This window comes from Zootermopsis nevadensis, unplaced genomic scaffold, assembly GCF_977971745.1.
Source record: "Zootermopsis nevadensis isolate Lab colony 2312 unplaced genomic scaffold, Znev_1.0 Znev_ptg000002l, whole genome shotgun sequence".
Taxonomy (NCBI): domain Eukaryota; kingdom Metazoa; phylum Arthropoda; class Insecta; order Blattodea; family Termopsidae; genus Zootermopsis; species Zootermopsis nevadensis.
Window position 1 is genome coordinate 10,501,889 of NW_028259134.1, and position 25,580 is coordinate 10,527,468.

At 38.4% G+C, this 25,580-nt stretch overlaps 1 protein-coding gene across 1 annotated transcript in view; it reads right to left on the reverse strand.

Moving 5' to 3' along the window:
- Positions 1–25,372, reverse strand: part of LOC110833674 (uncharacterized) — a 42,541-nt gene extending 17,169 nt beyond the window's left edge. The window contains exons 1-4 of the mRNA XM_087355208.1: positions 25,213–25,372; positions 24,237–24,430; positions 22,985–23,129; positions 3,502–3,620 (exon numbers count right to left, since the gene is read on the reverse strand). Of these exons, the coding sequence (XP_087211334.1) occupies positions 3,502–3,620; positions 22,985–23,129; positions 24,237–24,386 (414 nt within the window). The 5' untranslated portion in view covers positions 24,387–24,430; positions 25,213–25,372. The remainder of the gene's footprint in view (positions 1–3,501; positions 3,621–22,984; positions 23,130–24,236; positions 24,431–25,212) is intronic.
- Between the last annotated feature and the right edge of the window lie 208 nt (positions 25,373–25,580).

Sequence of the window (25,580 nt, forward strand, 5' to 3'; positions counted from 1 at the left end):
TGAAATTGCTGTAACAAATCAAATATCAGTACCAATGCCACCTGCCACCTCACAAAACAACAGGGAGTGGTGATGTGCAATACAATTTTACACTGGTTTTTTCCTTCTGTATTTGTCAATGATTACTTTCATGTTAATTTACAGTTTGTTTATAAGTTTTACTACTGTTATCAGTTGTACTTATAAATGTAATGAATGATGGAGTTATTCTGCTTTTGGTATCTTCCATAATTAAAAATTTTCTTTTATCGTCAATTAAAAATTTGTTTATGCGCACTCTTCACATTTTCTGTCAATGTACTTACATATCAAACTAAAACCTAGAATTTTTCTGATTTTCTAGTTATCCCAGTTCCTTCTTACACAGTACTATAGAACTGAGCATAAGCCAAACCATTTCCTTTATAGTACCAGAATGATTCCTACACTTACCATTGTTAGTCATGTAACATCTTAAATTACTTATGTGCAAATACATGGTTAACTGAAATGGACAAAATCATTTAAAAAAGGAAGCTCATAAATTGTTTAAAAATATAATAATAATAATAATAATAATAATAATCTGTGGTCTAACAGCCCTCTGAGAACCAAAGCCGACTGGCTGGCCTCACGTTCACATGCACATGAATGAACATCCAACCAGATATAGGGTGACGTGTGGTCAGCACGACGAATCCCCCAGCCATTGCTAGTTTTCATGACTGGATTACGCTACCCAGTGTAGCTCCCCAATTTCCTCACGATGCTGGGTTGGCACTGGTCACATACACCAGTCGAAAATCTCATGAGAAGTTTCTTTCCCCGAGACTCGAACCAGAGCGCATTCCGTATCACCGGTCCGAAGCATGATGCCTCAGACCATGTGGCTATGGCGTGGGACTGTTTAAAAATATGCAAAGCTCAAATACTTGAGGGCAATGATAACAAATTTGCATTCCTGCGGAAATTAAGAGTGGATTAAATTCAAAGAACCCTTGTTACCATGTAGTTCAAAACTTTTGTCTTCCCACCTGCTACCTAGAAACATAGGATTAAGACACATAAAACTACAATTTTATCTACTGTTTTGAAAATTTCTACTCTTTACCAAAAATACGATGGCTTTCTGTATAATTTCTACTATTCTCCACATATTACTAGGATGACTGAATCAAGGAGGATGAGATGGGTGGGACATGTGGCATGCACGGGGGGATTACAAAAATATACAAAACTTTGGTTAGAAAGTCTGTAGGTAAGAGACCACTCAGAAGACCTACGCATAGATGAGAGGTTAACATTAAAATGGATCTCAGGGAAACAGATTTAGAAGGTGTGGATCAGATTCATCTAGTTCAAGACAGGGATTGACAACAGGGTCTTGTGAACATGGTAATGATCCTTCAGGTTCCACAAAGGAAGGAGCTACTTATTTACTTGCTGAAAATACTCTTAGCTACTCCATGAAGTTAGCCAGTTAAACATATAGCTATGAACCCTAGGTTTACAACATTTATCTGTACCGAAAGATTACTGATAGCATTTTTAATGACACAAACAATTCTTCCCTAAAAATAAACTCCAACAAAGAAACTAATTACCAGCAACTGTTATTAGCGTTAAAGTCGGTGGTTCTCAAACTCCATCACCAAAAAAATAATTTTCTCAAAAAATCAGGATATACCAATTATCTAAAATAAAACTTTTCTCAAGAATCTCTCTGACTTGAATTTTCTCATCATTATTGCCTCCCACCTAATCAGACCGTTCAGTTAACACAACTAAACATGTACATGGTACTTTACAAATTAAGGATGCATCTGACACTATAAAAAGATTAAAACCAACTCCCTTCATATTATAAACACAAGAAATATCTTCTAATAATATAGGGGCATGCCTTGGAGTCTCAAGCTTAAGACTATAACTCACTCGCCAATGATATCCTTGAACAAAGGATCTTAAAAATACTTGACTGGATGTTGCCAGAAAATGTATTTCAGTACAGCAGTTTCAAAACATATTTACCAAAATAAGGGAGAAAAAAGCCTCTCCCTGACAGCGAGTATATATCTATTCCCACAAGTTCACCATTACATTATACTATGACGAAATGTCCCATGTCTATACCTAAAAGTGCACTAGGGATACAGTTATCTGTAGGAACGGAGTACAGAAGAATGTAAATTACAAACAACTACAAATTCTTACAGAAAGAAACAAACATAATAAAATATAAAATAAACAATCAACAGAATTGCCAGCAACTGTCAACATAATAGATTTAGACCAGAGTTGTAGTCTTCATCTCTATTCCCTGCCCTCGCATAATACATATTAATTTTGCAAATTTTCCACAAATTAAAAACAGCACACAAGATCATGCATCTAAGGGGTTAGTAAACTAGAGTTGGAACCACTGCTTCAAATGAAAAATTACTACAAATGTACAGACAATGCCATGTATTCTACTGTAACTCACATTACAAATGATGGTTCAGTGTTTCTTGCACTACAAAGTGCATGCCAAAGTGTAACCTGGTATGTTGAAAACATGGTGTAGAAGAAATTTATGAAGGTATATGAACATGAATAGTACCTCTCTTTCATTTTGCAGTCTTTTAATCCATCTGTATCTTGCAAAGATCAATCTCGGACTTCCATCTGCTCACATACACCTTGGTTCCAAGTCAGGCAAACCAAAACTAAAACTCAATAAAAGCAAACCACTCTACAATAGTACTGTACTGCAGATCTACAGCGACTTAGATAACCATGTTGGAACAAATGCATAATATTCTGGGGCTCCCATTATAAGGTGATAAGAAGTTATAGTAACTTGTAAAGGAAAAGCCTTTGTCTAAAACTGTGCATTCTATAAGAACTCGAAAGTAAATACAAATGCACCGTGAACATCTGGAGTTTTAAAAGCTGATGAACAGGAAAACACATCTTATTTAACTTAAAAGAATATATTGACTGTAAAGAGCCTTACCTAAAAATGCCAATGGTGGAGAAATGAATCCTTCATTTTAAACTGTACCATGTATGACCATGCATATTTCATTTTCTAAATTCAATAAAGACATGGGCTTTATCTTTGGAATCTGCTTACATATGAAGGAATATATTCATCAAATTTCCTTAACTGCATTGTTTTGAATACTGGCACCATAAGTACTATACCTCCACAAAGTAAAAATGTCCCTATGTAATTACAGCATCAGATTTCAATCAGAACTGTAATGCTGGCTATGTTTGTACATTTTACTTAACAATAGTTAGCCACATAGGTTGTTTTCAAATCACAAAAGTTAATCTGAGCAACAAATGCTACTTCATTCCCATTACTTACACAAGGCTCTACCAACAGATAAGTTAAGCAAGGAATTAAAATTAGTCCTTTTAATTCATGACATAAAAATTAGTTTCCCTGAACAATCTTCTGAATATTGTAGAGTAATGACACATCCTTACAGCATGCAAACACTAAACAACAACAGCATGTCGTTCACTCACCTCACTGATAGATAATACAGGTGTGGGAAATACTTGCAGCTTAGGTAAACTAGCTGGAGGCCCAGGAGGAACTTTTGGAAAAAGTTCATTATCCCTTCTGCCATACTCCAAATTGTTCTCTGAAAGTGTGCAAGAGTAATTATATTGAGTAGTTGATTACCATCAGCCAGGTAGATTATAAAACAGTTCTTGTCCTTTGGTTTTCATGACTGGAGATAAATGTAAAACTCTGACTTTCACTGATGAACCACATTGAATATTATAAGTTTTTCTGAAAACATTGCAATTGCCATTTTCAGGATGAATGTGTATTGGGGGTTTCAGGTAGCCCTACATACAGCAGCCATAAATTTGCTGCTTGAGGTTCCAGGTAAGATAAAATGCCTCCATACATTTGAGTACTTAACAATACTGTTATTTCATTTATACACATTCCTACATAACTTTGTGTTCCACCACAACCACTTGCAAGACTACATGGCACAGAACAGAGCTGAGAAGACCAGAACTGACTCTTTCATTAAAATTATTAGAATCATGCAACTATTGGCATGGCAGTAACTCCCCCGTCCACTTCACAGTATTTCCCACAAAGCGCCAACAAATGTCTGACAAATTTAATGTTCCATGGACTACAAAAAGAGTGCAAAACACTGTACTACACATGCACTACATTGTGCATTTACATGCAGAATTTTATACAATTTTCTGAAACTGGGTGACACAATGCCTTCAATGTTTGCCCAATAAGTATATTTTGATATCTAAGTTTCTTGTGGTCATTTATGTAAGTATTTATGTTATCAATAACGTTTAAAACTGTTACAAAAACTGGCGACTAGGTGTGCAGCTATTAATTTCTCTGGGAGAGCTATTCCATAGAGGTAGCTAGTTATAGCATCTGCTTTATACAGTCCACATTCTGTAACATGAAAACATTGTTCATGTGATTACTTGCCAGAAAATCCATGAAATATCAATCAACTGAACGTTTAAACCACTGTTTTAAGTTGTTGATAACTAACCCACATTTCCAAACAGTTAAAGGGATCTGACAAAATGCTCCTCCTATGGGTCCCTCCTACATAATTATTTATTCGCAAAGGATCCTAACTGTAAACTCTTTTTTGAACTCAGAATACATGACACCACAGTTCTTGCTTTCAAATAATTGCTTGAATACCCATATAACACTGAAAACTGAAACTTCAGGAGCACAGCATTCACGCTATTGTCTTATTTCGTGGTTAACTGGTACTCCATACAATAGAACACAGCAGAACCGATCAGATAAAATGCATAGTTAGCCACGCTTTGTTACCGTTGTTAAGCTTGCAGCGAGCGTCAGCTTCAACTAACTGGCTAACAATGCAGATCTGGCTGGGAATAGCTAACGATGGATTTCGTGTGATCGGTTCTGCTGTGTTCCAGTGTATGGAGCACTACTGAACCACGAAAATAAAACTAAACTATTTTTTTTTTCGTTTTTCCAAGCGTTAGCCGGGCGGACATGGTTAATATGAACCCTCTACCCATGCTGAAGTGTCTAGCACATCAGTTCAAAGAAAGAGTACGCTTTCGTTTGCTGGGACACGATTTCAATTACATATGTGAAACTGTGAGGCGTTAAACTAAAAAGACAAACAGAAACACTCACTCTCTGTGTGTGTGTGGGGGGGGGGGGGGGGGGGGGTTACGTTACCACTGCTTGAAAACCGTAGCGAAAGCAAGTCACTTCTCGACCTCGAAAGAAAACCCGAGATGTAACTTGGTGGCACACCAAACAAGTGACTTCAACCCCCTACAAAAAGAGGAGGGAGGCTGACAAACACAAGCACACATAACGAATGCAGTCTTGCTGAAATTTAACGTGGCAGCTAATAATTACAAGAGTACAGAATAAGTAGCTCTTCTTTATGCAAATTTTATAACAACCAGAAAGAAAACAGACATTCAAAATTTAAAAACAGCGACTAATGGATACTTCTTCTTCAGTGATAACATTCCCGGACAAGAATTCGGGTTATACAAGAAAACTTGTACCTGAAAAGCATCCAGAGGGCACGCATATTTTGGAATTAACTCAGAATATCTTGTGAAAGATAACGAAACGGGCAGACCAGACACATTATCGAAGGATCGCTACCGTATTAGCCCCGCAAAACCAAGCATTCTTATGCTACGCTGTGACCAAGAGGAAAATCCCCTAGAAACGATTCATTGTGCTTCTATCTCCCTCTTTCGTGACAGTGCACGGTAAAACGCCACCAAGCCACAAATGACTGTCATCTGGCTTCCCAATCATGATCAGTAGCACATATTTAAACCAAGAAACGTCAATCGAAAGTTTCGAAGCCAATGATTCTTAGGTTATTTAACGACTACTATTGCTAGCGTCGAATGAGATGAAGACCATGAACCATGAGTAGCAACGTGTGGAACTGAGCAGTGCAACCGCGGTTTCTTCCATTGCGCTATCCTGACACTTGCAGAAACTGAATAAACCCACGAAATACCTCTGTCAGAAGAATATCCGTTAACTGAACAGGGCACTTGTCAAACTATAAGTCTAGAGCTCTGACGCGACACACACCTGCTCGTTCACAGCTGTGACGCCTAGTAATGACCAGTTCCCATTCCGAATGTTCGGGAATTGGAAAGATTTTTTACTTTATTTGTTGTTTTGCAGTACGTACAGACAAATGTCTTATACTGCTTTCAAAACAACTCACAATCACTACCAATTTAAATTAGCACCAAAATATAACTGTGGGGCCCTTCAGAAGGAGATAGTCTCCATCATGGTCCATTAATGGAGACCAGCTCCTTCTAAGGGACCCCACAGAGTAGGAACCCTTGGTCTGTCTTATTTTACCTGATGACAGAAACACATCCAGTCTCCGTAACGGCGTGTTATGAGGAACAACAGACGATGGATAATGTCCAAAATTTTAGCCAAAACTACTACAATACACCATCCCATCGCCAACATCCTTTAGAATTATCTTAAATATCCTATGCTATGAAAGACTTCTACTTCTGGTTAAACAGGGTAGCTTTCACTTATCGAGAATCAAACATTTCCTTTGAGATCCTGTATGAAACTGCTGTACACCTGACATAAGGTGCCAGTACAAGTCACATTTTCAAACTGCATTTAAAGATGTTCCATAAAGGTCAAATGTAATTTTCAAGGGCCGCTATAGAAACGACGCAGAGACGTTCAGAATAAATTTCTGTGCGCTCAACATGGCGTCAACGAGGAAGTTCACTAAATACAAGAAGAGGCTCTCATTGTAACCACGAACTTTACATCGAAGCCCGAATATCACGAAGTTATACACTCGGCATGACAAGTCCCACTACGCTATTTGCTGCAAACACAATCATGTCACGTTAGTAACTTTGGGGCATTAATGTAAAACTAACACAAACGAAAAAAAAAATTGCTTCCAACGAATACTAAACATATGTCATGACAGCATTTTTAAGATTTCATAATCCATGGGCGCCTACATTATAACCGTGGATTTAATATCAGAAATGCATTCCACGTACAGTATTAACAAAGTAAGGCGCATATTGAAAAAAAAAAGTTACTGAAAACATAGCAGGCAAACCTTCTTAGCTTTTCAATACTCGCTCCTCTTTTCGCTATATTTGTCAACTGTTTATCCATATCTGGAAACATTTCAGAACTAATTTTAACGGCTTTTTCAGAGGTAAACCGCTGCCCTCCGCGTAGTTCTTAACTGATACCGAGCACCCCGAAATGAATCATTCACTGGAATATCTGGATGTTAAACGGGTCTCTAAATCGAGTAAGGAGCGTGCGGCAACACCTCAACTCCTATTCTATTTCCGTAAAAAAATTAAGTTCACTGCATAAAAGGCAATCTCAGAAAGCGCGACACTTTCTTACTGCGATTAACGGATCAGGAGAGATGGGCGCTGAGAGCGGTAAAAATATGGAATTGTTCCGCAAGTCGTCAGCCTTTGGCGGGAAAAAAAACTAAAACAGAAAGTACATACTAACCACCAACTGCAATTTCAAAATGTTACGACAGAACGCAGTGCAGTTTACTGTTTCTTAATTTTACTGAGTGAAACTAAGTCACTTAACACGCCCGTTTTAAGATTGTTACAAAACATGGTGAAACGATGTCTATAAAATTTAGACTGGTAGCAAAGAAAGAGGTCGAACATAATGACAAGAACAGTAACGACGTTAACAAAAGAGCGGTGGTATACACTAGCGGAAAATTCGGAAAACGATTTACTGCAAATGGAAAGAAACAAAACTACATTTTTGAGCGTTCTATACTTACAGTTGGTTACTAAAAGCATTAAAGTCACCGAATGTATCGTGATCTCGTTCGCGTGGATTCTGAAACCACTTGATGGCCTGCGAAACGAGTGAGCCCTTTTACTCTCACATGTCGGCCCGGCAGATTTTGGGTACTCGATTTCAAGCAAACACAGACGTTTTGTTGCTAGCATTCACTGGTAATGAAAACACAAAACACAGTCGAAATGAAAGGACCGGAATACCTCCCCACAATGCAGCAACCCTCAGCAGACAGACAGCGTAGTGTTCTGTATTCCCCTGCAATAAAAATATTGCCACTCTCTACTGCGGCATGGCACACACTGAAACCAGGGCGCGGTCTCCGCGAACACAAAGTTCCTTCCGTCTCCGCTAGGCCGGCTGGTAGGTTCAGCCATTGAAAATAACACACTCCTACACAGGCTATAGCGAGACTCAACTACCGCAGGTAACAGCCGCATCCTCGAGTAAGTCGATCCTAACGGCGGCTGTCAATTCATCCCGATTTCTTCATGACGTATATTCTGGGCAATATTGTTTCGCGTTCTTAAATATGTTGTGGATAAAACTTGCCGCATGGCTAATCACAACTATCATCAATCGAATCGGCAAGTGAAAGGGTGACAATGCACGGACTAGCCGACAGCTCAACTAATAATGTGGAAGCTGAGGTTATCACAGCGGTAAATATGCCCATGGGGCCCGAAAACAAAAAGTACACTCATCCAAAACATGGACATATCAAAGCATCAAGTTTCCTCTAGAAAGCCTTGTTTAGGATGAAACATTCTGACCTGTAGGAACAGCTACGTAACTTCATTACACCACTTTTAAACGACCCGTACCTCATTACAGAAATATAAAAGCGGCAGGTGATTCTTCGGTCACAAGTTCGAGTCCCGAGCAGAGCACGTTTTGTCTTGCGCGTTACTCGAAAGAAAAACGTAAAACGACACCCTAATGGAAAGACTGTGCTCATCCGTCTGCATGCTTAAACTCCAAAACCAATAGATTTCAATTAAATTCAGTATTTGAGTATCTGCAATAGCAGTTGTTGGAAGAACTCTATTTTGGTTCTATCGCTCCATAAGAACCACTACTTTACATGAAACTCAAGACAAAGTGCGCTATTTTTCAACAACATCACACAAAAAAATCAAAGCCAGAGTCTACAATTACTACAGGCTGTATATGAAACATTTCAAGGTACAGACTACTTTATACCTAACAAAATGCAATGAAAATCAATTTATATCTCTAAGCGGTGTAATATTGTGTCAACAAAATAAACTTCGGACTCTGAACAAACAAACGTGGTGTCCGTAATGTTGATTAGCTCTGCCAACTTTATATATTCAATCAAATTACATTATTACGAACTACCAGGTGTGCACAACAGCAAAGATCACATCTGAAAAGCCTATGTACTCACATTTTAATGTAATTTTGTAAATTAACACAATCACCCTACACATCACTAACGCTTCCCGCAATCGAGGATTCTGTAACAGGTTGCTCTACCAAGCATATGAAAGCAGTATCAATCAATTCCAGAATTAAAATCCAGGAACAAGGCAAATCACTTCATCATTGCCTAGCGGGAACGTTACACCACTCAGAGGTGGAGTTCGGCGCCCCGTCAGTCTAAATTTAGTTCGCCGTCTTCCCTTCCCTCAGAGTCCAAGTGACGTCCTTTCTTCCTGATGTACTCCATCCCCACCACAATTCCTGATATCTGCCAAGTCGCTGCTGCCACACGCAAAGCAAATGACACGTCGCGGTGTGAAGGTCTGTTTCCCTCTCATGAAAACCAAGAGACGATCGGTTAGCTGTTCTGAAGCTCTGTCAGTAAAGCGAGAACATGCGTTGGTACTTTTCTCTTGTTCATCACATTTTGGGGCCAATATAGTTTCTTATCCAGGAGGTGACGGGGAACCCGACTTATCTGAAGCTAGTTTCAGTCGATCGGAGTGCGAAGCAAACGCTCACCTTTTTTTTTACTGCCAATGTTCAGAACGCGTTGAGGCACCTCCACGTCCCAGCAACATCTTCATTGTCTCGTGTTTATAATCACAGGAACTGCCTTTATAACACGGCTTGTGACAATTTACAGCGCAGACAAGTGCAAGTTTACGACGCTACTATATTACTTCAACTCGATCTTCTCACGCATTACAATCCTTAGAACTTTGTACAACCGATTATGATTAGCAGACATTTGTACTGATGTTATCACACTATTAATTACAGTTAGATTTCTCACGTCTAGCAATGCGTTGTTTCACTGGAGTTACGGACACCACGACATCCCTCAACAGCAGCAACGTAGTGCACTAGCGAACGACGGCGTACAGTATGGCTACCGATAACGAAGTTCTTAGCAAGTTGAGTCCGTGCTACAAGGCCCCCAACACCCGCCAGCATGTCTGAATTTTACTACAGACACCGCCACACAAACGGGTCTACTTACCGGCCACTATTTCTCATTTACAGTGTGTCACGTGTCAAAACTCAAGAAACGATATGCCACCATTTCCATTTATCTAAGCCATACACTCGTGTGCAGCGCGTTATGCCGAATATCTCAGTTGGACTATGAGAAAGACAACAAACCGGCGATAAAGCAAACATTTACAACACGGCAGATGTTTCACGCAACAGCCCGTTGTCAGAAATGTAAATAGTCAACAGGGAATCTGCGACACGAATTGCGGATATGCTACAGCCGTTTTCCTGACTAACGCGTTTAATGATTTTTCTCTCAGGTAAATATCTACCGAATTACCATTCACAATCATCCTATTATACCTCGTCAGACGCTTCAAATTTGTAAATTAATCCGTCAGCAGTCAATAGCAAGCAATGGACTTCTATTTGCGGAAGTTTCACATCCATTTTGTTTGTTGAAAAGAAGTCCAAACACTAGTATTGTTTGTTATTGAATACGTCTGATCTTCGTGAAAGAAGTACTAGAAACGTACGTCAAAAGTTTGCTGTTTTTCCGGAAGTGTGTGTGTGTTATCCGCTTCACTTTTAACATTGCTTCTTGGGAGCACTACTTTGATTACATTACATAGGACCGTCTGGAGCCGGCGTAGCTCAGTCAGTATAGTGACTGGCTACGGACTGCGCGACCGGGGTTCGATCCCCGACGGGGGCGGAGGATTTTTCCTCTAGCCTCTGCGTCCAGACCGGCTCTGGGGCCCACCCAGCCTCCTATCCAATGGGTACCGGGGTCCTTTCCCGTGGGTAAAGCCGGCCGGGGCGTGATGCTAACCACTCACCCCCATCTAGAGCCGAGGTCAAGAATGAGTAGGAGCTATACCTCCACTCCCCCCCCCCCAAGCGCCTACATGGCGTATAGTGGGACAGCTTTACTTTACTTTTACATACGACTGTCCACAAAAGAATGAGAGTTTCAAGTAAGGGCGAGCACCCATGAATTATTAAACGAGCGGCCGGCCAGAATTTAAAAAGCAGACTACCCCTGTTCTCATACATACTAAACATAATATGCTACGAAAGAAAAATCCTCACAAAGTTTTATGTCCAATAAAGGAATGCTATGTACTATGACTGTCGGCAACGAAAAACAATTGCAAAATTGCAAATGCCCATACCCTAAACAGGACTGAAATGCCTTTAACCGCGCGGCCACTAGATTTAGCCTGAAATAAAGAAAACAAAGTTGATAAAAGATTTATTATTTTTGACGAAGGATTGGACAATACTTCATGAAGCAGGATATCGTAAAATATCACGAATATTAACCCAGCAACAACTCCGTGCTACTCACTCTACTCTGACAGAAATATAACGTTAAACACGAGGCAGAAACACAATCATATTAAAATTATAATTATACAAAAAATTCTCAAATAACTCTTCCCATTCGTGCGCTCATTCTACATTCATCCATCATTCAATTCGACTAAACACCTTTCATAGTCACGGCAACAACGCACGTGGGTTTTGAACATATTTTAAAACTTCGCCGGGTGTTCTTTGTGGAGCGAAATAAATGGGATAAAACTTTTTATGTACTGGTCGTCTGTGTGACCTATAATTGGAGCTCTCGGTAAATGAATATTTACGAAACGTTACGTCGGTAATTCGAAAATAAAATGGAGGCACAGAATTATCCTTTCGGACCAATATTCGACTTGAGGTCAAATTGAACACTTCTATTCAGGTGTGCCAATGCTCAAAGCGGGTAGCAGCCGGTTTCACATCGCGGAGACCCGGGTCCGTGCCCCGATCATTCCATGTGGAATTTGTGGTAAGAGGTACTGGGGCAGACTTTGTTCCAAGTTCTTCGGTTTTCGCCTATCAACATCATTCAAACGTTTCTGTATATTCATTCATATATTATCTAGGGGTTTGATAAAGGGTCCGTTAGCGGCCTAGTTCCACAGACACAGTCTCACACCATCACAACAACTCTTATATTTACAAAATTAACAGAATTTAAAGAAGTGGACAGTATGTTACAAAAATAATTTACATGGCTGCCTTCTGGGAAATCTAGCACCTCTGAACAAATCTAAGGCAAAAAAGGGCTTCACAAAAACATAAAACAAGCATTATACTAACACTTAATAAAATAATAGTTATAAATAAAGATAATCTAAATAAAAATAAATGAATAATCTACTCCAGATAAACAAATAATCTAGACTACTGGTTTTGAAGTTAAACATGAACAAATTGTAAAACACTTCACACTTACAAAACTAATAACAGGACAATATGAAAACATTTATGTCATATAAATTGTGAGATCTGGAGAATCGTTTAAGATTAACATGGTTTTAAAGTCAATAATAAATTTCTGTTCGTAACATAAATTAAGCATAGGCCTACATTATCTCGATGAAAAACTTACTTGCCAAATTATTACACTTCATTTCGCGGCTAACTCTCTGAAAGAATAAGGAAACGGATTTATAGTATGATATTTGATGTTTCAAGGCGGTGTGTGGTCTCGTAAGCGGCTACAAACGTTTCGGAAAAACGTACAGCCTACACTTACCACGATGAAGGCTACATGTTTCTCTGAAACTCTGATAACCATCTACAAGACTAGACGGTGTCACAACCCTCAGGCTTATGATATCATCACACACACTGCACGTGTCTGCCTCTCCCTAATATCTCTAGAACCAACTGACGAAATTTTCGTGACACTTGATGTGAACGTCATACCACAGGTCTGTACTTTTTCAATTTTCCACATTATCATGAATTAACTTTTCATGTGGGAGATACACCCACCACCGCTACTTAAATGTATGGCCCTAAAATTGGTGGTAAGACCATTTCGAAAAAAAATGTACTATATTTAGCCTACGGTCATAGATTTGTGGAACCTAAAACAATATAGCAGCAACGAAAATTCTATATTTAGCTTCTAATTTCATAGCAGTAATGGAAATATGTACTGTGTAAGCGTAAATTATGCAGAAACGGATCACTAAATTTACACTGTTATTAATGTACAGCTCATGCAGGGCTGCCCATACAGACCGACGACAGGAAAAGAAGCCTCCTACTTCTTCCAAAGTGTCTTGTTAAAACGTATGTAGGATGGTCTGTTTTGCGTGTTTGATACTTCAAATTTTATTCGAATTCGGTCGTGGTCATTTTCAGCACGTGACTGAAGGGACATCACATGAGAGCGACTCTGAAAGCTTTCGTCAAGACAGTTCTTGAAGGAAGGAATGATAATGTCGCATCTATTTTCGTACAGCAACTCTGCATGGGATGACGACGTGCGACAATAACTTCGGCACACAATTCAACCCACGGCGCCTTAAAAAACAGAGCAGGAAAGAAGCAAGCACTTGCAGTGGCAGACAACATTCAGTTTCAAATAACATTCTGAAACGGATGCCCAAAACTGTGTAACGCATGTGGACTTCAAAATTCAACACGGGAAAAATGGAGATATCTTTAATTGTTAATCTTCAATTAAAACAACACACGCTCAGTTAAGTCTCCAGATGGTATGCAATAGTTAGGAACTTTTGAGAAATTATAAAATTTTTGTACAAAAATACAGGGAAGAAATCATGTGAACGACCTAGTAGTAGATGGAAGAATAATATTAAAGTACAAACAGAGCGTAAAGGTATGGACTGGATTCATAACCCTTATAATAGGGGCCAGTGGCGGTCATTTGTGAACACTGTATTGGACCTTTTCCATAAAGGGTAGGGATTTGACAAGCTAAGTGACTAATAGCTTCTCTAGAATGTCTCTACTCCATGGATTCGATGAGTCACAGAATGTGTTAGCGATATGCGAAATAAAATAAATCCCAAGGTAGGAGCGACATTTGGTAACACAAAATTGTTAACTTCCAACCTTTTTGTACCTTTCACCAAAACGTCTAGCGCGAATCTGCCACTACGTTATGAGCGACTAAGCTCCACGTTCCGGTATGAGAAATCACAGGTCTGTAGAATGACAGCACAGTTGCAACTCGTAAATCTCAAGTTGTTAAAAGGACTAAGAAACAACAAACACAATCCACAATTAATGAATAACTAATCAAAGATCGTTGACCGACTGAATGACGATGGTGAACCTCATCGACCTAAAATTTTGCTGAAAATTCACGTTTATTTTCTCACTATAAATACACGCTTTAGAATAACATCGTCTTCAGTTAATCCTATCAACATATGTTCTGAATATTATCGGTGCAAATTTAAATCGACGAGCTATTCTACGGCTAAAAATTTATTTTAAAAACGGGGACAGGATATATGAAAATAAACAGGCAAGGTTGTTAACAAACTGAAAGTGTACAAAAGGGCTCGGCTCGTACACACGTCAGTAATAAACGGCACAAATTCACTGTCAGCGACAGTTTGTCTCATCACCCCGACAGCGGGTGTTTATTTTGGGCAATTTCTCACACAGTAACGCGTCCAATCACATGCCTGCATCGAACCTTACAAGCCGCTTTTTGTAAGGAATGTCGTCCTGTCCCCTACAACAATGTTTCTAAGCATTTTTTCTCGCGAAACTCTTAGTTTCAAAACGGGTTGCCGGGATGATACAACAAAAGTCCGACACAAAAATTTGAATCATTTATTTTAATTGTACAAAATATGAAAATAATGGAAATTAAAATAAATTTCTCTAGCGCACTTTCGACTTCCGAGAAAAATGTTTCGGATATAGGATTACTTACTGCAAAATCACCAATATTACGATCACAGAAACTAGGATGGTCGTGGTACATAGAAAATCCAGTGCTGAAATGCATTGTTTACTGTCAATATTCATGAAATTCTAATGCCACTGCCATTTCACAAAAGGAATACATTTCTGAACCATGCATTTCAACTTGATACGAACATTCCTGAAATCATAGCTTTAGTAAACAATTAGAAGAAATTCTAGTACTTCAGTAACCTTGAACCCAACACCCAATAGTTTTTTGTCCCCCTGATAAGGTTTTCTTGAAGAGGAGAGTATAAAATCTTAAAATATCAGTAAAGTGTCATATTACAGAATTAAAAGCCTTTTTGGGCTCAAACTGTTTTGCTAAAAAAATCTACACCCGAAATCATTCCAAATTCTTGCTTTCCAGGGCCGTGCATGTGAAGAATTTCTTTCAGATAACACATTCAAGATCTGTTAACTTTAAGAGAGACCCAGGACCATCATTATCACTCAAATTAACCATTAAATAAACCTATCTGCAGCACCTCCGAGAACGACAATTTAGGAATCACTGACCTATAGAATCAGAAATGCTTGGACATGAACCTGGAATCTGACAAACCTGTGAGCATGCACATGAATTGTGGAATCAGTTTCTTCGTCCACCTGTCCAGGTCTACTCTGTAAGAGTCGGCACAACAAGCAACAAAAATAACTAGCACATAAAAAACCTTGACAGAGACAGAAAACAACAAACATTCTGCTTGGAATAGCATTATCCTAGAATCCATTACTTTTCACAGTTTTTACTGATGATGGTATTCAAATTATTTCAATTATGATGGACTCATTCACGGCGGACTGGCAAACAGATCATCTGTGGATGAGGAAGAATGGAAGAAGCTTTTGAAGAAGGCCACGGCCCACACAGGGCCATAGAGTCGATGATGATGATGATTAAATTAAATGACATTTCACTGTGTATTACTAATACCTACAAGTATGTGAAGAGAAATTAGGATTATACCCATGGTTCAAATTTTGTTGTTGAGTGACGAAACATTCGTTGGGTTTCATATTTGTTGGTAGTTATTACAAACAAGAGTGTATCATCCAAACCAGTTGTTTCAGTAATTCCCACAGCTCACTGAATATCAATCCTAATACCAGTCACAGTAGCACCAGTGAGGCAGGAATGTCACTAGCTGGACATATGCCCATCCCTGCATGCAAGGCTGCCAGATTCTACTTTCTATATTTCAAAAACGTCCAACTGATGTTAAGTACCCACATTCATTAAGGTGTCAATGCCACAGTGCCGTTTCAACCTTCACAAAGTGGGATAATAAGAAAATTGTTAGAGGAATAAGAACACAAGTTCTACCACTGGCAAAGTACCATGCCATGGTTATTTAAACTCTGCAGAACAGCAAACTCAGTGTTAAAGTCATATCTGTAAGACTTGAGGTTTTCACAGCGGTGAGTATGAATATTTCTGTCTTCTGGGTTATTGCGATCACCCTGATGACGGTGGCAGTATGGCCACTGAAACGTTAGTTAACATCGACCAGACTACAAAGCGCAACAACCCAGAAGACAGGAATCTTCAAAGTCATATCTGTTCTACAGTGCTGTAACATCAACATTTCATGTTAAGAAATTGCACAGTAAAAAATAACCAACGTCTTAGACGGTACAAAAAAAAAATATATATATATACACACATACATACCTATGTATATATCTAAGTACACACACAAATACAATGGGTATTTCTGAATGGTATGCAATAAATTACAGGGGAACTTCTGGGCATCTCACTGTATCACAAAGGTCCAAGCAACATTCAGTCCTAAAATGCATCCATGAAATCTTTTGTCAGTTCCATCTGTTTCATCTCCAAAACACTCAGATTCTGACTGAACTTGATATTCACAGTATACATTAATGCTGTCTGGTGAATTTAATTTTGGTCTGACTTGTTCCAAAACAAACTTACTTTTACATGGAACTCAGACTGGAATCTAAAAATAGCTGATCATATATGAATGGCATTTAAAGCGAAGAATGTATTGGATAAATACAAACCAAAATTAAATTAATCAATTCACATATTTTAGTATAGTCTCCCAAACGTGAGTTTTATCAAAATCTCTTAAATTGTTTTAGAGGTGGAAATATGCAAACTGGTATTAATCATCTGCAAATAAAAAAACTCTGGACCAACATTTACCCTAGCTTTTCTACACAATCCAAACACCTCAAACTCCCTTATTATTTGCAGTATACAATTTAGAGGCAACCATATGTGAATATTCAGGGATAAAATGCTGAATGTCTGACAAAATTCTGAAAATTAAATGAGTAGTGGACAACAAACTGATATATTTTTTATCTGTTTAGCTTTTCTTGAATATAAATACACCATAACTTTTTTGCAATTGTGATTCATAATATAAATTATTTCAAAATTAATTTGCCATATAAACACAAAAATTAGTAATTTTATACAACTTAACAACTTTTATTGCTTGACAACTGTTACCTACTTAGAGTGACTTTCAAGAGAAAATAAAGATAAAAAAGTTGTTCCCTCTGCTTAACACCAACACACGAAAATGTAGAGGCTGTGAAGTTAAAGTGTTGTGTGTCCCACACTTACGCATTAAACAGGGGTGATCAGACATCTATACACTCTGGTAATTTTATTTCTAAACAGAGAATCCCCTGGTAAACACTGGATATGACACAACGTTGCACGAGTCTGAAAGCAGTCTGGACATAGTTAAAAGAGAACATTTTTTTAAAGTTTTCAAATTTGGCTTTGATACAAATATTCTCCTAAGAATTCAGGGTGCTGAAAAGAACACTAGCAGCTAAGAGGGAAGAAGAAAACTACACAATGAGAACCTTCACAATTTGCACAGACATGTGCAAATAACTTGGAATCTGGGTGACATCACAATCCTACAAAATTGATAGTAATTCTATTGCTCACACAAAACACATTAAACTTCAAGTTGTGAACTACATGATTAAAAGTATAATCTTTGACAACAAAATGACAATTTAAAACAGAAATATAATGTTTACATAACTCATGCTACAGATTATACAGCATAACTCAAACAGTTATCTAGAACTGAAAATTGAGATGTTTTCAGTATGGTGTGTAGGCAAGACTTCCGCCATGACCATTATAAGCCACCAAGTAGTTTTCATATATCTATACTCTTCACCAAATATTATCAGGATGATCAAATCAAGAAGGATGTGATGTACAGTTATGTAGTGAAAATGGAAAAGATGAAAAATACTTTTTTTTTCCAGAAAACTCAAAGAGAAGAGACCATTTGGAAGGCTTACAAAAATAACACTGAAATAAAACATAAAAAACTAGCTGAGCAATTATCAGCTTTTGAAAAAGAAATACACTTCATGGAATTATTTGTATATTTTATGCCAGTACGTCATTGTATACTTTATTCAGATTGTGTGCAGGGCATTTCATAAATTCCATATTCATCGGCCCAAAATGATCCGTGCAAGAAAATTTCCCTTCAATGTGTACTGAATACAGCAGGTTGTGTGCTCACGAAGTGGTAAACTAGTAACTGAGAAAAAGTGAGGAAGCTAACTTAAGTTGTAGGGAAGTTGGGAAAAATGTCCATTAAAGGAAGACTTGGACCCACATCAGTCATATTAAACTGTTAAGATGGTAGATGAATGCCATAATACATGATGGGAAGACAGTGTACTCTCTCTCCAGTCATGCGCAAACTGTGACTGATGCTATGTATATCAGCACATTGTGCACTGCTCAAATGCAAATGCAGCAGAAGTAGGAACCTTATCATCAAGTGTGTTTTGTATCCTCAGCAAACACCTGGGGAAGAATAATCTGAAAGAACTGAATTCCTCATGTGATGAACAAGCATGTGTTGCTGTCCACTAACCATTTCCAATATTAGCAAAGGGAGAGGGACGCACATTCTTTAATGACACTTAATCCCAACTGGCAGTCTGCCAACCAACATGGAAGATCAAACAATGCGGTCAGGATGCTCTTATGCTTGACTATCACATGCCATTATTAACGATGTGGCATTCTTACATGGAAAGGTGTGAAATGCAGCTGTCACTACCATGACTTGCAAAGCTTGCTGCAGGTCTCAAGCTGAAACATTCTAGCACAATATTATTCCCTGGATCTATCCCCAAGTAATTCCTTTTTGTCGGGCATCCCTTACGTTTTAGTCTAAGCAACTAGTCAGGCACCATATTCTCTACCTCTTTAAATACCACTAACTTAAGACAACTCTAAAATTACTTGTGCTATTCATAGGTAATTTTAAATGGTTACTGAATACAAAACTAGAACATGTCCTTCTCTATGTTGGCAAGATAAATCTGGAATTCAGGTAGTATTTTAATAACACCGAATCAATGTGATCAAGAAAGACAGGTGTACAAGGACCTGATGGAAGAGAAATATTTTGTCTGTCTTGTGGAGAGAAGTGCATGCACCCTCCCACAGAGGACTGTACTGATTGTGGTATGTGTCAGGAATGGATTCACAAGGCTTCTACAGATAATTCAGGACTTGGTGACAGTTACAAGTGTGACTTCTGTAAAAATGGTTGATTTGTATATGTAAAGATATAGGTTGACTTGTTAGACTACTTTTAATACTTTCCTTTTGTTTGAGCAAAATAAAAACAATATAAATTTCAGGAAAAGCACATATTCTTCATATTTATATTGTAGTTTTGCTCCATGCTATTAGGCGAAGTGGAAAAATACATGGCTGTATTTGTTATTTTTTTCTTCTTCCTTGAATGTAGCAGCTAAACTTGGATGGCCTAACCATTCCACTATGACCTCCCTTCCACTCCTTATAAATAGGATAAATTTTAAAGACTGCTGGATTACTGTGTATTTTCCAAGTTCTTGCTGAAGTGCCGAGCCTTCCACTTTGCCTCAGAACAGTTATGGTTTATAGAAATACAGATGTGGTTATTGTTGGATCTGCCAGCCAATGTCTTGTTATTGTTTCCCCTACCTGACTCATCAACAGCCCCCCGCCCCCCAAAAAAAAATCATTACAAATTCCATTACATCTGACTACTTAAGCAATTTTGCAGAATCCTCACACATTTGACTATTTCTGTAAAAACTGCAACAACATCAGCACTTACGTATAGACCCCACAACCACAGAAAGTGTCTAGTTTTTCCCACATTGTATTTACTACCACCTGTCCAATAAATGGCCCACCTGTCAGTGTGCAGTCCACTATGGTACATGTACAGTCTGTGTTATCAGGAAAGTGACCTGATAAAATTATTCAAAATCAGAATCACTTAAAGCATTTCAGTGGTGTTTATCACTACTTGCACTTAGGCCCTCTTCATCACTAACTGCACTACTAAATTATGAACTCATCAGTTTCACCATCTGAAATGTCTGACAATATACCAGCATAAATTTATCTGCAATTTCATCTCACAATTTCAGAGGGCCTCTTTCATAATACCATACTGTCAAATAGGTTAGCAAGTCCTGTCACAATTTTTCCAGTAGGCTAAAGGAGATATAAATTCATGTTTAGTCTTTATGCTTATAAATTAAAGTCACTGTTCAAAACAAAAACAGTATTTGTGGTCATACGTTGTAACAAACTGACTGAATGATTGCAGTGTACAGGTGTGGACCTGCAGACATCACACAATGGATACGCATAAAAGGGTGTTTCATTCACGCTCATAAGCTGCGACCAGGCTGAAAGTCACTATGATTACAGGTAGCCCTTCATTTACGCAGGGGATGCTTTCCTGGACGAACCGGCATAAACGGAATCAGCATAAATTGAAACTCTTTTATAATGTAAATCAATGGGAAGTCAATGACACGCGTTCCCAGCACCCAAACATTGACGAGTAATATAATGGCATTTACATTTAAAGCTCTGAAATAACGTAAATAAGATAAAGGGAATTTAAAAATATATATTTTATACACTTACAATCGGCAATTCATTGGTCCCCGTGATTTACTGCGATTCTTTCATGTGACTGATGTGTACAGTCATCTCTGCTGTTATGCGACAGTTGCATTCATGTAAGACGCCGACCTATAGAAAATCGCGTACTAAAAATAACCCTGGTAACTCCGCAGAGATTAAATTAGTTCTTTGAAAGTTTAAAGCGCCAGGAATGAAATTACATAAGAGCAAACTCGAATATGAAAAAGTTTGCATTTCACAAACAGCTTTTACCGATTCATCGATCTCATTGGAGCAAATTCGCATAAACGAAACATACTTAATTGCAGAGATGACTGTATTTATAATTTTTATTCAAAATCAGCGAAGTAAGAATTACGATTTAATATAAGAATCAGTACGAGAAGCATTGTAAAACATTACAAATTATAGTAAAATTTTTTTTTCACTTTTTGACTTGCTGGTTTCAAAATTGGCGTTATTCTGAACCGGTGCAAATTAAACTGGTGTAAATCGAGGACTACCTGTACTATGATCTGTATGCAAAATATTAATTTCATAAGAAGTTCAGAAGCCTTAAGTTGTCAGAAACAACTAAATTATTCATCCGATAATAAATAGATGTTACAACAAACATTTCGAAAGAGACATATATTTTATACAATTAAATTCAAATCAAGATGATATTAAATCATATTGTTCTTATTTGAAACATTCCATAATATCATATTTGTTTGGAAGAAATGATAGCTCAGTCAGTAAAACAACAGACTACAGAATGGAAAGCTGGGACTGAATTCTCAACATGGATTTTGCTAATATGTTCTTCACTTAGATTCACCTATTCCAGGCTGCACCTGGTAGTAACTTGACAGGAGCTAAAGCTGGCATATTGTGGTGCTTACTTGAAATAAACTTCTTTGGTGACATAGAAATACTACGAGGTGCGATCGGAAAGTTTCAAGACTGCGCCTATAAAAACCCATACACTTATCTCAGGTATTAAATTCATCCATCACCCTCGAAGTAGTTCCCCTGGGAGTGAACACAACGATCCCAGCGCCGCTGCCAAGCCTGGAAGCATCCCTGCAAATCTTTCTTTGTCAGCCTGTCAAGCACCATCTGCGATTCTGCCTGAATCTCTTCTATCGTCTCAAATCTCCTTCCCTTTAGCTGAATTTTCATCTTTGGGAAGAGGAAGAAATCACACGGAGCTAAGGGGGGTGCGGGATGACGGCCATGGTGTTTGAGGCCAAAAACTGCCGAACTTTGAGGGCGGTGTGCGCTGGCGCGTTGTCATGATGCGTCGCATGTGGAGTTCTTCCTTTAGAATCAGCTGACAGGTCCCATAGCCTATCCCAACAATGTCGCACAAGTCGTTGAAGGTATGACGTCGATCTTCGTGAATGGCCTGCCGAATCTTCGTAACATTTTCGGGCGTTGTGCTCGAAGATGGTCGTCCAGAACGCTCGTCATCATCGACAGAGGTTCGGCCATTTTTAAAACGTGAATGCCACACAAAAGTTTGTGCACGACCCATTGCGGACTCCCCAAATGCTTGCTTTAGCATTTCATAGGTTTCCGTAGCCGTTTTGGCGAGTCTTTGGCAAAATTTAATGCACACGCCATTCCGAAATCGCAGGAGGGTCGGTGTAATGCACTACCAAAACGCCCGTAACTAAGAAACAAATGCTAATTCGATGATGCCGGCTGGCACACTGATTCACTATGAATGTAGGCTGCACCCCCTAGCGGCAGAAGCTCGTACTACATCCGGTTCGCCCTCTATTGACACAGTCTTGAAACTTTCCAATCACACCTCGTACAAGTAACAAATATTCCAGTATAATGCAGCAGGGACTGCTGCAAATTAGCAGACCTACCAAACAATTTCACATGCTAAGTGTAGTCATACATATATATAATATAGAACACATAACTAAGAATAATTAGCCAAAGCTGAATGGCCATCTTACCTATGTTCTCTTTTGACCACTGGTACAAGTCACACTCCTTGATGGTTTTTTTGATTGGAACAAGAAGGCCATGTTTAGGTTCACATGTGAAGAGATGTCTGCTCCCCCAAGTACCATCTACACCTCCATATGGCAAAGGATTATCCTGAGAAGAAAACCACAGGCAATGCATTTTAGTCCAATGTACATACAATGGAATTAAGAAGCATGCAACTGAATGTAATTCACTGTCCACCTGAGTAAATTTCTTTATTCCTCAATTGACATCATGCAGTGCTAAAAAATCATGTGATTGCTTATAATATTTAACAAGCTGAAGGTAAAATGAAAATAATAAAATCTCAGTAATCAAGCAGTTTAGGGTTCACATGGTCTTAGGCCTGTGGAAGGCAATAAAGAAAGCAGTGACTGGTTGGGGGGGGGGGGGAAGGAGAACAATTTCACAAAACCCTGTGCATTTTTATGAAGGGAAATCTGATTCCGAAGCTCCGAGACTCAAAACTGTGAACATTATAAAATTTAAAAATAACTGACTAATCTATTCAGAAACTGGACCTGGCCAGAGAATTGAGAGATTTCAGCTTCTCACAGTGGCAAGTACAAAGATAGTTATTCATCACTCTGATGGAGGAATAAAGCACTTCTGAAATATCAGCGTACTTCTAGAAGACTATATGGCACAATGTCCCAGAAGGTTGTCTTCTTCACGGTGAAAACATTTTTCTCTGCCATACTGTAAAAAGCTTGATATCTCGTACAAATACACAATGCTTCGCAGATTATGACAGCAGAACCATCCATTGTATGAGTTCATCTCATATCAATGATCTCTCCAGAAACAATAAGCCCTTCATGTATTTTCACAAACAGAAATCAAGAGGTGTCAAGTCTGGTGATCTGGGTAGTCAGGCAAGCAGACCTCTATGACTAAGCCAATAATTTCCATAGCATTAATTCAAGTACTGTGTGACTTGTGGACCAAAATGAGGTGAAACAACATCATGTTGCAGCTATACATTTAACTAGCAGTTGGGGGACACAAGGATAAAAGTATAATGAGAATAAATTTAACAGATAATTTACATAACAGATAAGATCTCAACCAATGATTAGAATTTTTTTCATTAAAAATAAGCCAATGAAAAACTATTCAAAGCTTGGTAGACATCCATAGGAGAAAATGTGTGTGTATTATCTGGTCCTGTAGCTGCCTCAACAATATGAATGAATTATAAGTGTACATTATACCAACCAACTCAATACCAACGGTCCAGTCAGAACCCATCTCTGGCAATTTGCCTATCCAGCGGACCATGCCACACTGTGGCAAACCACTTCCACTACCTAGCCACACAATTCTTTCCCCAACCAGAACCGGAGGCCGAAACAGCCACGAATCCATTCTTGCATGTAGTCTGTTATGGTGTTATTGTTGAACTAAAATCCCTGGAAAAGAAGACAGGTAAATTAGCATGAAGCTAATGCAAATGAAAGAATATCGAAATGTTATACTGCTACTTTGTTGCCAATTTTCTTTTACAGCTTAAAGTTTTCAATTACAAGGCAGAGTCCAATTCCCAATACCCATCCTGCCTGTAAATATTACATAGTTTTCACAGCGGTGAGTATGAAAATTTCTGTCTTCTGGGTTGTTGCGCTGTGTAGTCTGGTCGATGTTTACCAATGTTTCTGAGGTCATACTGCCACCCTGATGACGGAGGCAGTATGACCTCAGAAACGTTGGTAAACATCGACCAGACTACACTGCGCAACAACCCAGAAGACAGATATATTAAATTTTAAATTTATTTGGTCAGTGTTTTAAATTATCCAGTGATATTTCTGGGAAATAAGAACAGACAGATATTTCAACCCTTGTTTCCACTGTTTTAACGATACACTCTCATGCCCCAGAAACATGCATTTTATGTTACTGAGAATGTAACCAGACAATTTGCAAATTACAGCTAGTTCGGTGAGACTATTGAGCAGTATTCACTCGATTGGTGGAACACTCAGGGCCATATCTTACGGCCCACCTAAGTACCTGAATATATGCATATCTGATTCCAAGTAAAGTCTAATCTATTATTGTCAATTTAAACAATACACACGCTAAGATAACGCAATTTCAAATTTTAAATCTGGTATTAATTAGTATTTTTCCTATAACACATTTTGTAAAACCCATTTAGTTTCAACTCATAACAATACCTCAGCTCACTTACTTTATTCTCAGCTTGGCAACCTGCCCACACACACACACCTTGCAGCCCTTATACTTCATGCCCTACATGCTAGGTAGATGTAGTAATCCTTTATGCAAATGTCGCTAAAACCGTAGACCCTCCCCTTCCACGCTCCATCGTACATGGGTGTCAGAAACACTACCAACAGCAAGATCAGGCAGGAGGTGCCCTACAAATATTAAAATATATGAACCTACACTGAAAGTATTTAGCTGAAGTTAAGAATCATTTAATAAGTTACAAATGCTTAAACATATGTATTTTTCGCTCAAATAAATGACACACATAAAATTTTACGACTATAATAACATGCAGCTTGGATGAAGGTAAACAGTTATCTTACATTG